General features: G+C 36.4%; 1 protein-coding gene across 32 annotated transcripts in view; it reads right to left on the bottom strand.

Moving 5' to 3' along the window:
• Positions 1 to 11,315: 11,315 nt before the first annotated feature.
• The window catches only part of MUC19 (mucin 19, oligomeric), a 137,753-nt gene continuing 130,688 nt past the window's right edge, over positions 11,316 to 18,380 (bottom strand). For all 32 annotated transcript variants that reach the window (XM_077170533.1, XM_077170561.1, XM_077170552.1 and 29 more), the window contains 8 exons: positions 17,566 to 17,595; positions 16,221 to 16,252; positions 15,971 to 16,133; positions 15,583 to 15,620; positions 14,112 to 14,222; positions 13,078 to 13,117; positions 12,350 to 12,458; positions 11,316 to 11,679 (listed from right to left, as the gene is read on the bottom strand). In XM_077170533.1, the coding sequence (XP_077026648.1) occupies positions 11,496 to 11,679; positions 12,350 to 12,458; positions 13,078 to 13,117; positions 14,112 to 14,222; positions 15,583 to 15,620; positions 15,971 to 16,133; positions 16,221 to 16,252; positions 17,566 to 17,595 (707 nt within the window). In that variant the 3' untranslated portion in view covers positions 11,316 to 11,495. The remainder of the gene's footprint in view (positions 11,680 to 12,349; positions 12,459 to 13,077; positions 13,118 to 14,111; positions 14,223 to 15,582; positions 15,621 to 15,970; positions 16,134 to 16,220; positions 16,253 to 17,565; positions 17,596 to 18,380) is intronic.

Here is an 18,380-nt window from a genome sequence, read left to right as displayed (position 1 = left end):
GCATCCAAGTAGTTAATCCATTGGCCACTGTCCATGAATCAGTAAATAAATGACATTCACTTCCTTTTTCTTGTATTAATGCTTGATGCACTGCTTTTAGTTTTGCCAATTGATTATTACCTTTTTATCCTGTTTTATTTCTGTAAGCCGAACTGAGAAGGTCTGGTTAAACAAATTATTATACTGTTGTTTAATATTATGTAGATCAGTTTTTGACAGAAGGTTAGAAAATATCTTAATTTCTATAACATTTTCTAAATGTTTTTATACAACCTAAAACATCAAATGGAATTTACTTTTAGCACTTCATTTTTAAAAAGTTAAAGAACAAATTTTTTTATAACTGTTTAGAATAAAAATATATTTTTTTCAGGGTTTGACTTTGAGAGAGCAGAATGTTGACAATTTTTTTAACAAGAATTAATGGCGCATATCAAGACAGGAGTTTTTTCAAAGTCAACAGATTTTTTAACTTAAAAGTAAAGAAAAACTGTGAAGATAAAACTTGCAAGCAAAGAGCTTCTTGATATTTAATGACTTCCCCAATTCAAAAATATATGATACAAAACCAAAGGAGAGCCACAAATTTGGAGTCACAGATGATGGGGTTTGGCCGAATACCTTTGTCTGAAAGAAAGGGACTAAATTAGGGTACGGAGGTGCCGAGGGAGCTGGACGCAGGTCTTCTGCCTTGCCAAAAGTAGGAGCATTATCAGTATTCACTTTACGATTATAAGTTGTTTTATGTTTTTCTTCATACATTCTCTTTATCTCATATTTTGGCAAACCATTAATACTTTCTTGGTTGACCCCAGCTTCCAGCAGGGATTAGAACATGTCTCTGCAGGAAATCCTGTTACTGGGATTCGGGAACAGACTCCCATGGTATCTGTTGGTCTCTCTTTCTGAATTCCAGTCTCCATGTCTCCCAGCTCTGCCATTATATTTGAGACTTTGTTAAGTGGATTGCCTGTTTCTCCTAACAATAAAGTCATCATCAAGTGTTTATATGCTGGAGGTGCTGTCTTAATGATAGCATTTCTTTGTGAAGTATTGACAGGGAGGAGGTGATATGTGTCGGTTTCTCCTAATATAATTGCTGACTTCATAACTTCCTCTTTTAATCTTTTTTGCAAAGTGTACCAGGGTCGATCACTTCGCAGCCACATAGTGTCAGGGTATTGTTTATTACACCCTTGTGCAACCAATACCAACAAATTAGAACTTTCTCTGGTCTGCTGACTAAACTAAAAAGCAGTCTGTGTGAAGGAAATAGTGCTAACTCTTAGAAATTTCATGCAGTTGGCACAGTCCAGCACCACTCCTCCATCCCCTCCCTGCATCAGCAATTCTGACTATTCAGGCAATTAATGGCTCACCAGTTTTCTGAGTAAAACAGCCAAGAATATCAGTTATTTCTTGTTGAGTACAATCTTTTATAGTGATTTTGACAGTACTCTGATTGCCCTGTTTCTCTTCTTTTTGCCTTTGTATTGGGTGAGCTCCTATTTCTGGAGGATATTTACTCTTTTCTTTCTGGCAAACCTTCTTGTTAGGTCAGGGAAACGGGGAAGGGCACTGCAACTGGAGCTGCAGAGGCTGTGTTGCCCCTCCCAACATGGCTTCTGGAACCGCCCCTTCCGGACACCTGACTTCCGGAGAACCGCCCTTTCCGGATGTCACCTGATCCCCTTGATTAAAAACTGCCCTCGCCATCACCCAGGCGCTGACTCATCTCCCTCCATCTTGGATTTGGTGAGCTCGGCCCAGGAGCGCAAAAATAAACCCACCAGCTTTAAATTTCCTGGTCTACCTTCCTTCTTTCTCACCCTTCCACCTTCTAAACCCTTCACTTCTCATCTAAAATATTCTCATCTTTTTCATCACCACCATAATCTGTCTCATCCCACACATCACCATCCCACTTGTCAGGGTCCCAGTCAGCAGTAGCAGTGGCTATTAAGCAAGTATTTTCTTTTTGTTTATTTTACCTCGTCTTTTTTATATTTATATTGAGCCACATGGACTGCAGCTTTTTCAGCTACTGACCTATAATTACAAACTTGATTTTCCAAAGTAAAATTTCGATTCTGCAGCATGGACAGTTTTCCCTGCAGCTCTGCCAATTCCTTCTCATGATTAATCTTTTCAGAAATTGCTTGGTCTCTCTGCTTACGCGTTTTTCTATATGCCGTTAACAAAGCCCATCTTCTTTGACACACTCCAACCATTTCTTCCCTGTTTTCTAGTGGAATGCTTTCTATATGAGTTACTTGAATAGGCTCTCCCTGTTTAATTCTGTTCCCCCAATCTTCACAGGGTCCCATGCATTTTGCCCATTCCTTCACAAGTGAGAAGTAAGGCAAATCATCCCATCCCGGGATTTCTTGGTTCTTTGCCTTGGGCTTAGAGGACTTTTTCAAAAATGATGTTATCTCTTAGTCGATGTCCAAACCTTATGAGCCACTATTAATTTCTTAATGCTGTCTGGGTGGAGACTACGAGCTCTCCTGTCAGATATTGCTGAATGCCTCTCCCAATTCTTGAACAGGCTTCTCACTAATGTTTGTAACAGTGAACGCACAGCCAAAAAATTAATGGAGATGGCACCTTTTGATTTTTACAGAGTTTTCACCCTTCACTGAACTCATATAAATCTTGAAAAGGGGTTCCTAAATTACAAATTCCCAAATGCCTTATAGCAGTAGAAAGGAAAAACCAAGGAGATAAAACATTCAAATCTGAAACAATATTCTGAATACAAAAAGGACAAGAAACTGGCAACTTTAAATCTGCCAGGAATGGTCCTAACAAAGCATTCCAGTATACAGAAGAGCACAGTTTACATTCGCTACACAGATTTTCTAAAGCTTGTCTTATTGACCGTCATCACTGTGAAGCCGTGCTGAAATGTGAATCCTGCTGACTATGCCAATTTTGTTGCTCGAAAGGCAACGTGATGTTTGTGACCATTTCATTTAGAGGCTCAGATTCTTGAACAACACAGATTTCACTGGTATAAAAGTAGAATTTTTTAGGAAGGTAATTAAAAGTTGTTAAAAATCAGACCTAGTTGCATCACCGGGCAGGAGAGCACCAACACCCTGAGAGGTGGGGAATCCTGGAGACAGCATTTTCAGAGTCCAATTAGAGAAGTCCCAAGCAAAGCATCCTCCTCTCCTTTCAGATAAGATTCTCTCTCTCTCTCTCTCTCCCCCATGATATTCTTCTCCTCCTCCTCCTCCTTCTAACTGTTTGCATGCAGTTTATGTGGTATCTTTACACAATAGTGGTCGAATTCCAATTAGTTTATGTGGTCCTCTGGGAACTGGCTAGAGAGTGAGAGGAGCTTCCTGGGACCTAGATAACTTTATCAAAGTACATCTCCTGGGAAGATAGCCAGTCCTCCCAGCTGGAGTGCACATTTCAACAATTTGTTACTAAGGTCACGCAGTGGCAACATCAATTAAACAGAACAGACTCTACAAATTTGTCTTTCCCTTACACCTTGGGCAAGTCACCTGGACTCTCAAGCTGAATTTCCCCATCTTTAAATTAGGAACGCAGAGTGGGTGACTGTATGAGGTCTGTTTTAGTTTACTAAAGGTGCCAAAATGCAACATACCAGAGATGCATTGCCTTTTTTTTTTTTTTTTTTTTTTCATGGTCAGGCAACAGGAATCAAACCCAGGTCTCTGGCACAGCAGGTGAGAACTCTGCCACTGAGCCTCCACTACCCACCTGATGCATCGGCTTTTAATAAGGGGATTTATTTAGTTAAAACTTTATAGTTTTTCAGAGAAAAGGCAGCTAGCTTTCATCTGAGGTTCTCTGTTACATGGGAAGGCACACAGCGATGTCTGTTGGCCTTCTTTCCTGGCTTCTGGGTTCTAACAGCTTTCCCCAGGGCGATTCCTTTCTGCATCTCCAAACCTATGGGCTGAGCTGTGAGTGCTGAAATGAGGTGTACTGAGCTGCTTGGGCTGTGCTGCATTACGTCCCCTCCTGACCTCTCTCTTTCAAGCCTCCAGCTAATTAAATTAAATGTCACTCATTGCAGAAGACATTGCCCTTAGGTGACTGCAGACGTAATCAGCTATAGATGAATTTCACATGCTGATGGTTCAAGTCCACAGCAACACAACTGGACACTAGCATCTGGCCAAGTAGCCACCTGAACCTGACCATCAAAAGGTCCATCAAACTCTGAGTCTATGAAATACAGTGGAACAGAAGGCTCTCCAAGGCCGACTTGATACCACCCCAACTACCTGTTTCTTCCCTACCCCATCATTTCCCCTTCTACACCTTGAGACTGAGACATGTTACTGCTTGGGCTATTTTGTTACTGGTGGTATCTTTTTATCGATTCCCTTTGCTTTGCTCATGCAGGTTTAGATTTTGGTGCACATCCATTTGAAATGTAAGCCAAATAAGAGAAGCCAAAGTCTAAGTGCTATTTAGAAAGCTATGATAAGTATTGAAGTAGACCTGCCTATAAATAAAAGCAGCAGAAAGACTCCTAAATGAATTGGGGTAACCAGTGACAATTTCTGAAAGTACTACTGGCAGAGTGAAGACTAAAAATGATAGGTGATCCTGGCTTTGTCTAATAAAGCCACTTTGCCCAGTTTAAAAAAAAAAGATAGGTGAGACTAATGCAGAATGTTAGTAATAGGAAAAACTGTATGTGGGGTGGGATGTATATGGGAACTCTGTACTTTCTGCCTGATTTATCTGTAAACTTATAACTGTCTAATAAAAACATTTAAATATTTTTAAAAGGCTGAAAAAAGTGGTGTGTTTGATTTGACCACTGGAATTTCATTAAAAAAAAAAAGAAATCAACTCTTAAGAACTTTGTCATCTAACGTGGGGAAAACATATATGTAACAATCCATTCAATAAATAGTTATGAGGCTTCTGAAGGAAGCAGGTACAGTATATATAAGAAGTATGATCTTCAGGGACCATTCTAATGGGGAAGGGAAGGAAAAGATAGGGGTTGTCAGAGATGGTTAGGAAGCTGTAAAAATATGAAAAAGATGAATGTAGAAAGCTGGTGTCCTGATCAAAACTTTCAATTAAAAAGTGCAGAAACCCACTCCAAATAGCTCAAGTTAAAAAGAAATTCAGTAAAAATTTTGAAAGGAATTAGTATCTCTCAGCAGAACAAAACAGCTAGTACCATGAGAAAAGCAAATTTAGTTATTTATTTACTCTCTGACTCTCCCTAGAATGTTGTCTTTCATTTCTGCTTCTTTATAATCTTCTTAATTCTTTTCTTCAATACTCTTAGTTTCTGCTTTCCCTTAATTTCAGTTTATGTATGAGGCTTTGGCTTGATGGTTCCAATTAAGTCTATGATCTTTTATATCTTCTAAGTCTGTATATGAACTTTTATATGATCTTTCAGTTCCTGTGACCACTGCTGGTTTTGTCCCCCACAGTATTTGTGTGCAATCTGAGGCTATTTTTGTATAGTCCCTCAGTATTCCAAATCCAAATTCATGACATATAAGGTTTTTCTTTTTCAGGAGTTAAGCAGTCTCTTAAGAGGTGCTTGTGGGCAAGCAGGACAAAATAGGTGAATTGATATTTATTTTATGGACAAAGTGGGAAAGAAAAAGAATAAATGATGATGCAGAGATGAGATACACTGGCATGTGCAAGAAAATGCAAGCTCTTCCCTGTGATTATTTAGAACAGAGAATGCTTACATATTTAGAGTAAGTAGGAAGTAGGTAGAAAAAGATAGAAGGGAGTATTGGTTTAATCCTTCACATATTGTGACTAGAGAAGCTTAGGTGGTATGAAGTATCTTTTCATGAAATGGCAGCTATCAGAAGAAGTAGGCCAATTAACTTGCACTAAAAAAAAAAAAAACAGGTATAAAAGATAACCTGTAAGTGTGAAATGATATCCTTTGTATACCTTACACTAATACTCCAATTATGTCTGGTTTATGATAACTGCCTGCTAATTCCACCCATTAAAATGCCAACTTTGATATTCAGAGAGGCATTTTCCCTATACTGCTATTGTGGCTAAACTTGACCCTGAATTATAAATTACTACTGGTGCTTGCTAGTTTGCTATTAGTGTCTATGCTTTATTCGTTTTTAATTAAACAAAATAGATTTCTGGTAACAAGAGAGAAGACCTCTGCAGAATTATACGTCAAATGCTTCAGAGCATGTTGAAAAAGTTCTGAAGTTACAAACCTCTTTCTTAGCCCTGCCATGGCAATGGACAAAGGTTTCAGTAGTAATGCATGCATTAGTTGTTGGGTCATTGGGAAATAAGTTAACCTGCCACGCTCTTGCTCAAGAGAATTGCTTATATTATCCAAGGAGTGGATAAAATAGTTTCTAATGTCCTTCAAATGTACAAATGATGGACCTGTTTGCCCATACTTGGTCTTAATTATTTTAAATGTCTCCATTAGAGAACTGAAAATATATATGTGTAAGTAAAAGCACTGGAAAGTGTTGATTGTTGGACTATATCTAGAAGTGAATGAATTCATTCTGTGATGTTTACATTGTCTGCATCACTGAGGTTGATTATTAATCACTCAAGATTTAAATCGGATGGACTTTAATACTACTTTGTCTTCACTCTGAAGTTTAAATTATTATGTTCACTTAGACATCAAAATCCAACCCCATTATAATTAGAATAAAAGCTAAGGCCTTAAATGTTTGACAGCTGCCTACTCCCTTGCCTGATCTCAGGCTCTCTCTGCCTTGCTGAGTTGATATTCGCAGACCATTTTTTCTGTTCCTTGAAGAAGCTAAGCTTCTTGTTGCATGAGGGCTTATCCTATATTGTTCCTTCTCCTGTAATGTTCTTCCCACCACCCTTAGCATGGCCAGTTCTTTTTCATCTTTCAGGTCCCTTCTCTAACCTCATCTCCACAGAGTGATCTTTCCTCATCATATTTAATGTAGAATCCTCTTTATATCCTTTATAATTATATCTTGTAATCATTCATGAGTGAGAGAACCATGTGTCATGACACATAATAAGTGCTCAGTTAAAATTTGCTGTATGAACACATACTAATTATAATTTGGCATGGCATAGAATGAATATTCACCTGCTTTCTTTAGTTGCTTTCATTCCTGTTAAGCTCTCAGAATAATTTATGTAAATGTAGCTATTTATACCCATTATTTCCTTCATTGTATTTGTATTATTTCCAATTTTAAGTCTATTGCTTTTCAAAGATAGTATGAAATTGAACTCTAATAATCTGATAACAAATTCTTCTCATACTCCAGGACTAGGGCAAAGTTTGTATATTTTCATGTTCAGTACAATTTTGTATTAAAGCTATAAAATTTATTGTTTCCTTTTGTTGAGACTCCCAAGTAGTTCATATGTGAATTCTGGCATAAATTTCCCCTTCTTTCCTTGTCCTTCTTTGATAAAGTTATTTGGTGTTAGTAGTCTCTAAACAGGCTCAAAGTGGGGAAGGCTTTTTAAACATTATGAATGAGGCAGGAAATTTGACCTCCTGATTTAATTCTCCCACTTGTCAAACCTTCAGTATTCTCTGAATCATATCTAGATGTTCCTGGAATTGGAATTTATCCCCATCTCTTACTCTCCCTTTCTTACATCTGTGACTGGCTACCTTGCCCAAGTTACAATATGTGGTGTTTATCTTTTTATTGGATCATCTTGCAAATAATTGTTTGCAAGAAAATAGAGCTAAAATTAGAGAGAGAGTATATATCTAGAATGAGAAACCTCATATCTGGTTTCTTACTAGCACTTCTAATTAAAGTGAGAACTGAAAAAATGCAAGGCTTTTATCCAACTTGTTAGATTTTATGTTTTTATTATGTGTCAACCTCTTATCTTTTAATTTTTCCATGGGATATATGTGTTTCTGCATAAGCATGATAGAGGGAGTAAATCTTTAAATTTGTTGCATTTTATATTTTGATATTGTTGGTAATCTGTTAAGTGGTTTTCCCCTTCCCTTCAAATGACTTTTCTTAATAACTGATCTTGATAACTGATACTTAATAACTGATTTTAACACTTAAAATCTAAGAGCTGTCTTTAATTCCTTTCTTTCTCTTATTCTGAATCTAAACTAATAAGTCCTATAAGCTTTACCTCTAAAACATATTCTACATCTAGTCTAGTTCTTTCCATTGTCACTACTACTACTGCTACCTACTGCCAAGCATTAGTTAGCTTTTGCTACAGAACAAACAGTCCAAAATGTAGTGGTTTCAACCATCAATTTACTGTTTTTCAGAATTGCATAGGATGTATGAGTGGTTCTTTTGTTCTAGGCTGATTTGGCTAGGGCTGGGTGATGTAAGATGATATTGCTTACATGCTTGACTCCTGACCTGGGGTGGCTGGGATGCCTGGGACATCTCTTCACAAATTCACTAACCTTTCATGCTACTAATCTGGACCTGTTGACATGATGATGGAGGGATTTCCAGAATCAGGACAGCACAAGCCCCAAAGGAATAGTGTTTTCAAGACTCTACTTGTGTCACCAAAGCAAGTCACCATGCCAAGCCCAGGTTGAAAGTGTAGATAGAGACTCTACTTCTCGGGAGGAGAATTGGTGAAGTCATGTGGCAAAGGTGGTGCATAAAGAGACGGGAGGAGTTTGGGGCTATTTTGCAATCTACCTCCCGATATATGGCCAAACCACCGCTATCTTTCATAATAATACACTACAATAGTACTAGCATTTATAATTACCCAAATGGTTACCTTCACCACAGGTCTTTTTTTTTCTTTATGCTGCATGGGTACACTGTCTAGTATCATTTCCTTTTAGTCTGAAGAACTCCCTTTAGCATTGCTTGTAGGGCAAGTCTAATGGGGTGCACTCCCTTAGCTTTTGTTTATCTGGGACTGCTTTAATCTCTCCTTCACTTTTGAAAGAAAGTCTCACCAGTTATAAAATTCTTGGTTGGCAGTTGTTTTCTTTCAGTACTTTTATGTATTTCAAGCCACTTCCTTCTTGCCTCCATGGTTTAGGATGAGACATCAGTACTCAATCTAATTGGGACTCCCTTATACATAACACATTGCTTTCTCTTGCAGCTTTCAGAGTGCATTGAATAGTATGATCAGTATGTGATAGGGTGTATATTTCTTCATTTTTTTTATCCTGTTTGGTGTTCTCTGGGTCTTTTGAATGTGCATAATCATATCTTTTGCCAGGTTTAGGAAATTCTCTATCGTTATTTGAATATCCCTTCTGCCCATTTCTTTTTTATCCTGAGGGGCTCTCATTATACATATATTGGTGTGTTTGGTGGTGTCTCAGAAATGTCATAGACCACTTTCGCTTTTTATAATTCTTTTTTCTTTCTATTCCTCAACTGGACTCATTTCAAGTGCCTTGTCTTTCTTCTGTCAGCTCCAATCTACTCTTTTCTCTCTCTCTCTCTCTCTCTTTTTTTTTTTTTGCATGGGCAGGCACCAGGAATTGAATCCAGGTCTCTGGCATGGCAGGCAAGAACTCTGCCAGCTGAGCCACCGTGGCCCACCCAATTTACTGTTCTTTATGTAACTCATCAGCCTTTTTCTTCTACTCTTCCCAGGATCTATACAGTGTTTTTTTGGCCTCTAGAGTTTCAAAATAGTTGTTGCAGACTGTTTCTTCCTGTTTAATAGTTGTTTTGGTAGCAGAGCTGTGTCCTGGAACTCCCTGCTCCATCATCTTCCCGTAGTCCTTCACCTCTTGTCTTTTAGACCACTAAAATGTTGTCATTGGCATATAGGAAAATGTCTCTCAAATTATATCAGTGGATGGGGGGCAGGGAATGAGAGATATGGGTTGTGGAGGAGGATTTTGCTCATTTCAAAGCCACACAGCAAGGCTAATTTCTGCATCCTTCCCCATCCAATTATCAGACTTATAATCTACAAACAACTGTTGGTCCCTAAAGAATGGTATTAAATTCCCATAAGCCACACAGCATAAGTTCCCCAGGAAACACACTCTGAGATGGAGGTTGAACTTGCAGCAGGTATATTAGGGAAAGCTCTCATAATCAAAATTTGTGGGAGAGAAGGGAGGAAGCAGGAATGGGGAGAAGCAGAAGGCAAGGCATCATGTATCCTCTTTGGAGGTGTCAGTCAGTCCTGTAGAAATTTCCTAACACTTGAGGTGAGAAGGATGAGTCCTTATACTGTCCCCCATCTGCTGTTTGATACTTCCCTTTTACCAGAAAAAGGGATATGACATTGGGAAACGTGGCTTTTTTCACATGAGATAATCCCCAAAGGAGGCTGACAGTTGAGGACAATCTTCTGGCAATACTCTCAGCAGCTGAGGAAACAAATCCTTTATTTCTGAAAGGGAATCTGGGCCATCCATCAGAACATTGCTTACAATAAGCTTACTCTGGTGATGACTCAAAATGCAGTTTTGAGTTGTCTGTTACTGAAATGGAACAATAAGGACCCTAGAACTTTGCAATTTCTAATTTGGCTTCCTGGTTTCTGATTTACTGAATTGCTCAGAGGATGAGGTTCATTATATGTATTTTTCTAAAGGTCTCAATTAGATTATGCTATAGACAGTCCAAAAGTCCTATTTGGATGTCTATCATAGGTCCATTCACCAGCAGACCTAAGAACTTCCAATTTCAGAAGGATGTTGAATTAAAAAAAAAAAAAAAAAAAAAAGGCAGTTCGGATGATCATGGTTTCAGTAAAAGCTACCCTGATTTTTAACTCTTATGATCTGCACTACTCCACTGGGTTCTGAAAGATACTGTAGCGGAGAAATAAAGCTTAGTAAGGCCAATGACAAGTTCTAACATGATCAAAGCAATAAGGGCTTCTGGGGTTTGGGAGCAAGACAACACTATCTTCTGGAGCATTAGTTCTATCTTTAGCAAATACTAGCCTACTACTAGTATTTGGCAATGCTGTAATAACAGGTGACCATGAACCAAAGCACCTCATCCTGGACGGGGCATTAGCTGACCTATGTAACCATGAAATTAGGCATTCCCAGAAGCAATTCATTATCAATCAGAAGTCATACAGATCCACTCAGATCTCACAGATGCAAATCATGTCTATGAGAAGGTTTCTTCATGCCCACGACCTGACACCACCCATGTGCTGCCACCTCTCTCTCAATTTATATCTTTTGCTTTGGAAAGGGCTTGCTTTTGACCAGTTGACAGAGGTTAAAAAAGATTCAAGCCTGGATTACCTATCACCCCAGTATTGGAAGCCATGACATGAACCAGTTTTACTTGATTTGCAGAATAGTCTTATTGTTCAAAATAAATACATATGCTCATCAATTGCTTGCAAGGTTGTGTTTATTTTTCAGATCCAGTAAACAAGGGAATAAAATGCTTCATAATAATTCATTTTTTAAGCTAGATACAGTGTTTAGTTATTCTTACTATTAAATGATTATTTTTGCTTCCTTATAAAATAAATACCTGCTCTGAATTTACAACCAAAGAGTAACATTAACATTAACTGGTGTTTTTGCTCATTGATCCTTGGCATATGTTTGCGCAAGTGCATGTCAGGGTGTGCCTGTATTTGTAAGGAAGTGTAGTGCCATCAGGACAGTCAAGAACTATTTCTCTGAGCTCGGATTTTTCTTCTTTGCAGCAAACACATGGATTTTCCAACTGAAAGGTATCATAATTGTACCTAAAAGAAAAGAAAATTCAGTAATGAATTTTTTGGAATGTCTGAAATATACTGACATCAATACTCAAAGTCTAAATTGATTGTCTAAATGACTAAGCAGGTCTTCCAGTCAATTTATTCTTTTCCTAGACCTTGCATTTGACCCTCTCACTGGCAAACTGTTGATGTAGATCTGTGATTATTGGTATGTCTTATTAGAAATAATAAAAGAAATTCAAAATGGATATTTCTGACCTCATAATTGGAGCATTAAGGTGAAAAAAATCTAAGTTATATCTGTTTTTTAAATACACAATTTAAACCAAATTATTGTTGTCCATAATATTAGTCTATCCCTGCAAATGTATGTAAAAGAAGAACATGGAATAGTTACATCTAAAATTCAAGTGATGGTTTAAGAGTACAATTAGAGAAGCTTCACCTCCTTGCTCAAATATTCTATAATCACTGCATGAAGGTGAATCATTTACCACAAATGTATCATGTTAGGCATTTTTAGAAAGCTACTTCATAATTATCCATGATTTAAAATGTTATTTTATTTGTTTCATTAGGTCCTGATGATAAAATAGTATTGTTCTCATGTAACGTTATCTCCATTTAATGTTGTAAAGGTTCATTTCGGTAAGGTCATACAGTCAAAGCACAATACACATCAAAGAATACTCACTGGACAGTCCTTCGGCATTCCCCTAGGCATTTTGCCATCTCAGCTCGTTTCTTGCAACCTTTGTACGTCACAGTCACATTCACATTTGTAGATCTGCAAACATTCTTACCTACAACAAAATGGTTAACAGAGTCAGAAATGTGAGTTAACCTGAACAGTTGCTATTACTTCAACATTGTTATTGAGGGGTTTAGATATCTCAGCCCACAGCACAAGGCACCTGGCTATACCCAGAGAAATATTTTCTTTTTATGACTGCTATAATCACTATTCAGGAGGAGACAGAGTAGGAAGAAGCAGAAGGAGGGAGGAAAGAAGAGAAAGGAAAAAGAGAGGAGAGTGAGAAAGAGGGAAAAGGGGAGAGAGAAGGACAAAGAGAAAGATGGAAGGGAACTGATTATTTTTCATGTCTATTTTCTCTCACTGCTAAACATTCTTGTGATCTAATACATCAATTTGCAGGGTAACTTTCTGATGTTAGGAAAGCACGCTAAGCCCAAGGAAAAACATACTGGCATTTTCTGGGAAGCATGCTGCAACCAGCATAACTAAGTTAATAATGTATTATGTACAAAAGCAATTGTTCATCTATGCATATAGTTTAAAATACTCTTATTAAAAGACAAGAGATTTTCTTTTTAATGATTTTCCATTTTGTTTTTAAAGAAACAATAAATCATTTTCAATAGTTTGCATTTCCTCTACATGTGAAGCCTAATTTTACTTACATGTATAGCAACATTTTTTTGAATCATAGACTCTGTCTTCCTGCAGAGAAAAGAAAAAAGATGAACTTTTCAGAATTTTAAAAATATATAATATGACATTTCTTAACTTATTGAAATAATATCACAAAGGGGCAATATAGAAGTGGTAAACATTTTGATCTCAGATGCAGTGAGCAAGGGAGGAGAGGGGAGTGTGATAAATATAATAATAGAAATGGGACTGAATACTGAAGACTTAAACTTTTTTCAACAATGGATAGAAAAGGAGACACCTGTTATTTAAATTAAAGTATTTCTAATGATATGCACAAAAATGAAGCTAATTTCAATTGAAAAATATTTTAATATTGACATTACTATTAGATAGTAAGCTTCTTATAGGCAGTGTCTGTAACATATACATTATTATAACCCCAAACTCTATCAGTGTCTCAAAGTAAAATCTCAAGAAATGTTGAAAAGTAGTACTGGCATTTTAAAATAAAACTTTATGCCATATGATCAATTACAGCTTCAGAAAGAACAATAATTTAAACTTGTGTATTCATAAATTTGAAACCCCATCATATTCTTTGGGGATAGAAATGAAGAATGTGACACACAAAAAAAATATGAATAGTACATATATATACATAATTTTACAGATAATTTGTATTTTTCTAGAAAATGATGCTTCACCTGAGTCCCTGAACTATTTAAAACAAAAGTTGGTGTGGGTTTTTTTTTGTTGTTGTTTTTTTTAAATAGCAGAATATTTTCTCTAGTAACTTACTTCTTCTAAAATAGCACTGTATTAAGTTTTATAGAGCTTACAAATAGACCCTTGATATGAAAAATGTACTCAGCAATAAAAAGCAGATGTATCTGGAATCATGTGGCTTTGGGTGAAGTCAGTTTCAGCAAGGAGATATGGAATCTATAAGACAGTTTTCTGTTGGCCAGATCCAAACACTTCCAAATAAGAACAAAGGCAGCCTGGCTTTGTGTTTAGCATGAGATTTGAATCTTGTGTGTTATTTAAGAAGACGACTTACTTCTGCACACCAGGTCTGCTTTGGGCACTCTTGGACCGCTGCAACAAAGCCAGTATCTTTACAGGAGTAGGAGACACATGGATTCCTGGGGTCATCAAATGACTCACCGATCTGGCAGAAAATGAGATAAAGGAGAAAAAAAATTATTCATCTCAGTTTCTTTTGAGGTGAACAGTAAAACCTGGTACAAAACTTTGAATTTTTAATTTTAGTGAATTTCGGGAGGCACTTTTGGCCATTAGATTTAAAAATATGTAAGGAAAGGGGATTAAAAGTCTTCTACTTCCATGAATAAATCAAAGTTCCTCACTGAGAACACAGAATGTGCCAAGATTCTCAAGCCTCAGATTGGGATTCACCTACAATTACTACATTATATTTCTCAAGGATTTGGGAGAAAGATTATTTTATGATGAACAAGCAGTTTACCAATTATTATATTATAAGCTTAAAGGAAAACAAGAAATCTAAGTGGAAAAAAATTGGCACAAGTAAGTTTATTAGATTGGAACAGAAGGTAAGTCCCACAAGATGTTTTACATTTATCTTTGCTTCTGTTTCCATACTTTTAAAACCCTCTAGGTGGCTTTATAATAATATTCAAAATTCAAACAGTTTGAAAAATTGTATTTATTTCAGGGCCACAAACTACAAAATTAACTTTTTTTCAGTTAACTGAAATTTTATTATTTCAACTATTTCACATCTAAATAGAAGTGAAACTTTTCCTTTGTTCTTTAAACATTATCATATTTTGTATTTAAATCTGCCATAAGTTTTCAAGTCATACTTCTTTTTGAAACTGAAAATTAAGAAACCCAGGTGGAAATCTGAATTTGATGAAGAAACACTCAAATTAAAACTATCATAGGGTCTATTTTACTTATTTCCTAACATTTATACCACATATATTTCATTTTAGGCTTTTTTTTTATATTTAGTTTACCAATTTAGATATCAGTTTGATAATCATTTGATTTTTATGACTTCCTGATACTTTTTCTTTTTACATTATTGTCCAAAATTCCAAATCAAACATGAAAATCAAGCCCTAAATATACTGTGCTGCTGTATCCACATAAGGGTATTCTTGTCTTTGGGTTTTCTTATTTGATATCTGACAGTTTGGCCATCTGATCTTTCTAGTTATATTTATAGTTTATTCATTGATTTGAATGTTATGAAGAATGTCTTCTCCATGTGGCAAAGCCCATGGGTAATTTTGTTCAGAAGCTACACTGCTGGATAGTTAGGTGATCAAGTATATTTTCTCCCTTTGAAGTCAGCCAGAGTAAGTGTTACATTTGACATTCCTTTTGAAATGGATATGGGAAAAAATGAACAAATTTCCTTTCCATTGTTATTTATGATTCTTTCATAATATAAGCTGAAAGAGCCTGGGTGTAGCTAAGCATTGCATTTATTCATGTAATTCTATGAATAAAAATATTTTGAAGTACAAAGGTATTACCTTATAATCAGTATTGTTAAATAAGCATGTTCTTGGTTCTGAAAAATAAGCACATTATTTTATCCTTAAGTAATATTATATTTTCCCCTTTTATTTACCAAACAGAAATTTAATGAGATCATATCTGCCAACCAATTACAGTATTTCTTTCCATAACACTATCGCCTCCCTTTAGTCTACTGATTATGTTTACAACTGCTAATTCTGAGTTCACCCCCCCCCTTCCCAGTAGTAAGTTTTAAGAGGGCAGGTACTGATTCTATTTTATCTACCACAACTGCCCAGCATAATGTTTGACACATTCGTAGCACAATAAATATCTGTTGAATATATGAATAAATAAGGAATAAATAGATCCAACTCAAATAATGCCTTGTGAAAAACGCACCACAGAATCCAACTTCACAGCAGGTATCATTAGATTTTAATTTTACAAGTTTCTCTCCAGTTTTGCATGTGGGTGGAGAAGGACATTTCTTGGGCTTGCAGTCTACAGCCTTTGCATCAGTGCAGGTGCATGTGTGACAATTGGCAGTCCATTCGTCTCCAGGCTACAGATACAAATCACAATCCGAATTTTATTCAAATACAGGAATGAGAGCAAGTTTGAATTAATGTAGAAAAAAAGGTATACTTACAGATTTCTCTTCTCCCAGTGGACCATGACAAACTGTTAACATGAAATGATAAAAGGTAATTAAATTTGGTAAAATGTAGCCATCTGTTATTTATAGATAACCACCAGGTAGACAATATTTTAGTTGGTACTATGATTTCAGAGTCATGGAACTATGGATGATTGGATGGTGCTTTAAGGGCGATAAATCCCACCTGCCTGCTTCATGTGAACAGTCCCTAACAAGTATATATACATTTATATCCATATTTTTTTTACAATCCCCAGCATAGGGTAACTTTTGATTTCTTCTGACAGTGGCAAATAAATCTTAATGCTACTATTTTACTTACTGTTTTACAGTCTGATGTCTGCCTCCATAATCCTATACATTACCAATGACTTCATACTTAGAAGACCCAAGTTATTCAAGTCTTCTGCAATGACTGACATTAACTTTCACCTTCTAAATAGTGTCCTTCCTTCAGGTCTAATACACTGAAATACTTGTGGTTTTCTTGGTATATGTTGACAAAACTGCCCTGTCTTTATCAGCAGTTCCTCTTACTGTCTCATTTTCTCTCTGATCCTTTCCTGGCACTTTCCTTCATCTCCACACTGTCCACTGTAACATCAATGGATGACTCTCAAACCTCTAACTCCAGCCCAGATCTCTCATGAGTTCTGGATCCATTTTCCCTCTACTTCATAGATATAATCTTAGAAGATTCATAGGAACTGCACACTCAATGTGCACAAACCAGATTGTAGCATTTCCCATAAACCCGCTTCTCTTCTACACTAGTTTACTCCCATTAAGAATCTCACTCTTCTTTCAATTATGTAAGCTTAAAATTTAGGAGCCATTTTGACTCCTTTCTTTCTGTTATTTGGCATCCAATCTACTGTCAAATCCTGTATCTTTAGTCTGACTTTAATCCTTTCTGTCCCTAGTTCTGCTTGCTACAAGATTACTTCAGAGTCTTAATCTCTTTCATCTAGGATCTCTTAATAGCTTTCTGGAGTGGTTACCCAGACTCATATCTCTTCCTTATCCAATCCATCCTCTATGTCATAGGCAGAATAATTTTCCTAAAGCTTAACTTCTCATCTCATCACTCCCATGATGAAAAGCTTTTGGTGGTCCCATATTGTCTTATAAAATTCTAGCTTTCTAAGAATCCCATTAATATAGCTCCAACCCACACTCTCAGTTTTAGCAAATGAAAGCTAAAGTCATCCGCTTTAAATTTTCTAGTTTTGTAGCATTTTCATTGCTAGTGGAAGGCCATTGGCATGGCCTCTGAAATTTAATTTATAAGAAGAACCATTAATGCCGGGTGATTCTGAAGTACAGGTATTCTCACCTGGACGTGGTGGAAGTGATGCTGGACATCCTACATATAAAAAAAGAACCTCATGTTAGTCTCTGAAGTTATTGGAATTGTTTTGAGGCAATTGTAGTTATCTCATACATTCTTCTATTACTGTAAATAATTGGCTACTCTGCTAGTCTTACAAGCAGACATATTTCCCATATGTCTTCCCTTTATGCTTATCATGGCCTTTGAAATCCCACCATCAGAGAAAGCTTCCCACGGACCTTGAATTTTAAGGGAAGGGTAATATGAGAACAATAAGGAGAAAGTAGAAAACATGTAGGTAAACTTTTCTTCAATTTTTTCTTGGAAGATAGTTCTGATAGGTAAAAAATAAAATAAATACCCAAACAGGAAAAGGATGATTTCCAAATGGGGGCGGGGGGGAATCTAAGAATTAAAAAATTAGCTAGTTTTAGTCCTTGAAGAATTTTTATCCTATTTTTGTCTTTTTGGAATATTTCAATCTCACTGTACTTCTACCCCCAGAAAATACTTTATGCTGATCTAAAATATATATATATCTTTTTGAGCCTTCACACATCACATATTTTGGTCAACTCAATCATTCATTCATAATTTGCAAATTTTATTTTAGAACAGCTAAAAAGCATACCAATATCTTCCAATATCTTTATTCTACCTACGAAGAAAAAGGCTAGCCTAGGAACTACAGAATATTTGAGAAGAACTAAAAATTGCTATGGGTTTAGGAACGAGGACCCCAACAATTTAAAGGTAGAAAAAAATAGATAAGAAATGAGTTAAAATGTAGGAATTTGGGGATCAAATGTCTCTAACTG

Source organism: Tamandua tetradactyla, chromosome 7 (genome assembly GCF_023851605.1).
Source record: "Tamandua tetradactyla isolate mTamTet1 chromosome 7, mTamTet1.pri, whole genome shotgun sequence".
In the NCBI taxonomy this organism is placed as follows: Eukaryota; Metazoa; Chordata; class Mammalia; order Pilosa; family Myrmecophagidae; genus Tamandua; species Tamandua tetradactyla.
Note: the sequence above shows the minus strand (reverse complement) of the source record. Positions and strands in the feature narration are given on the sequence as shown.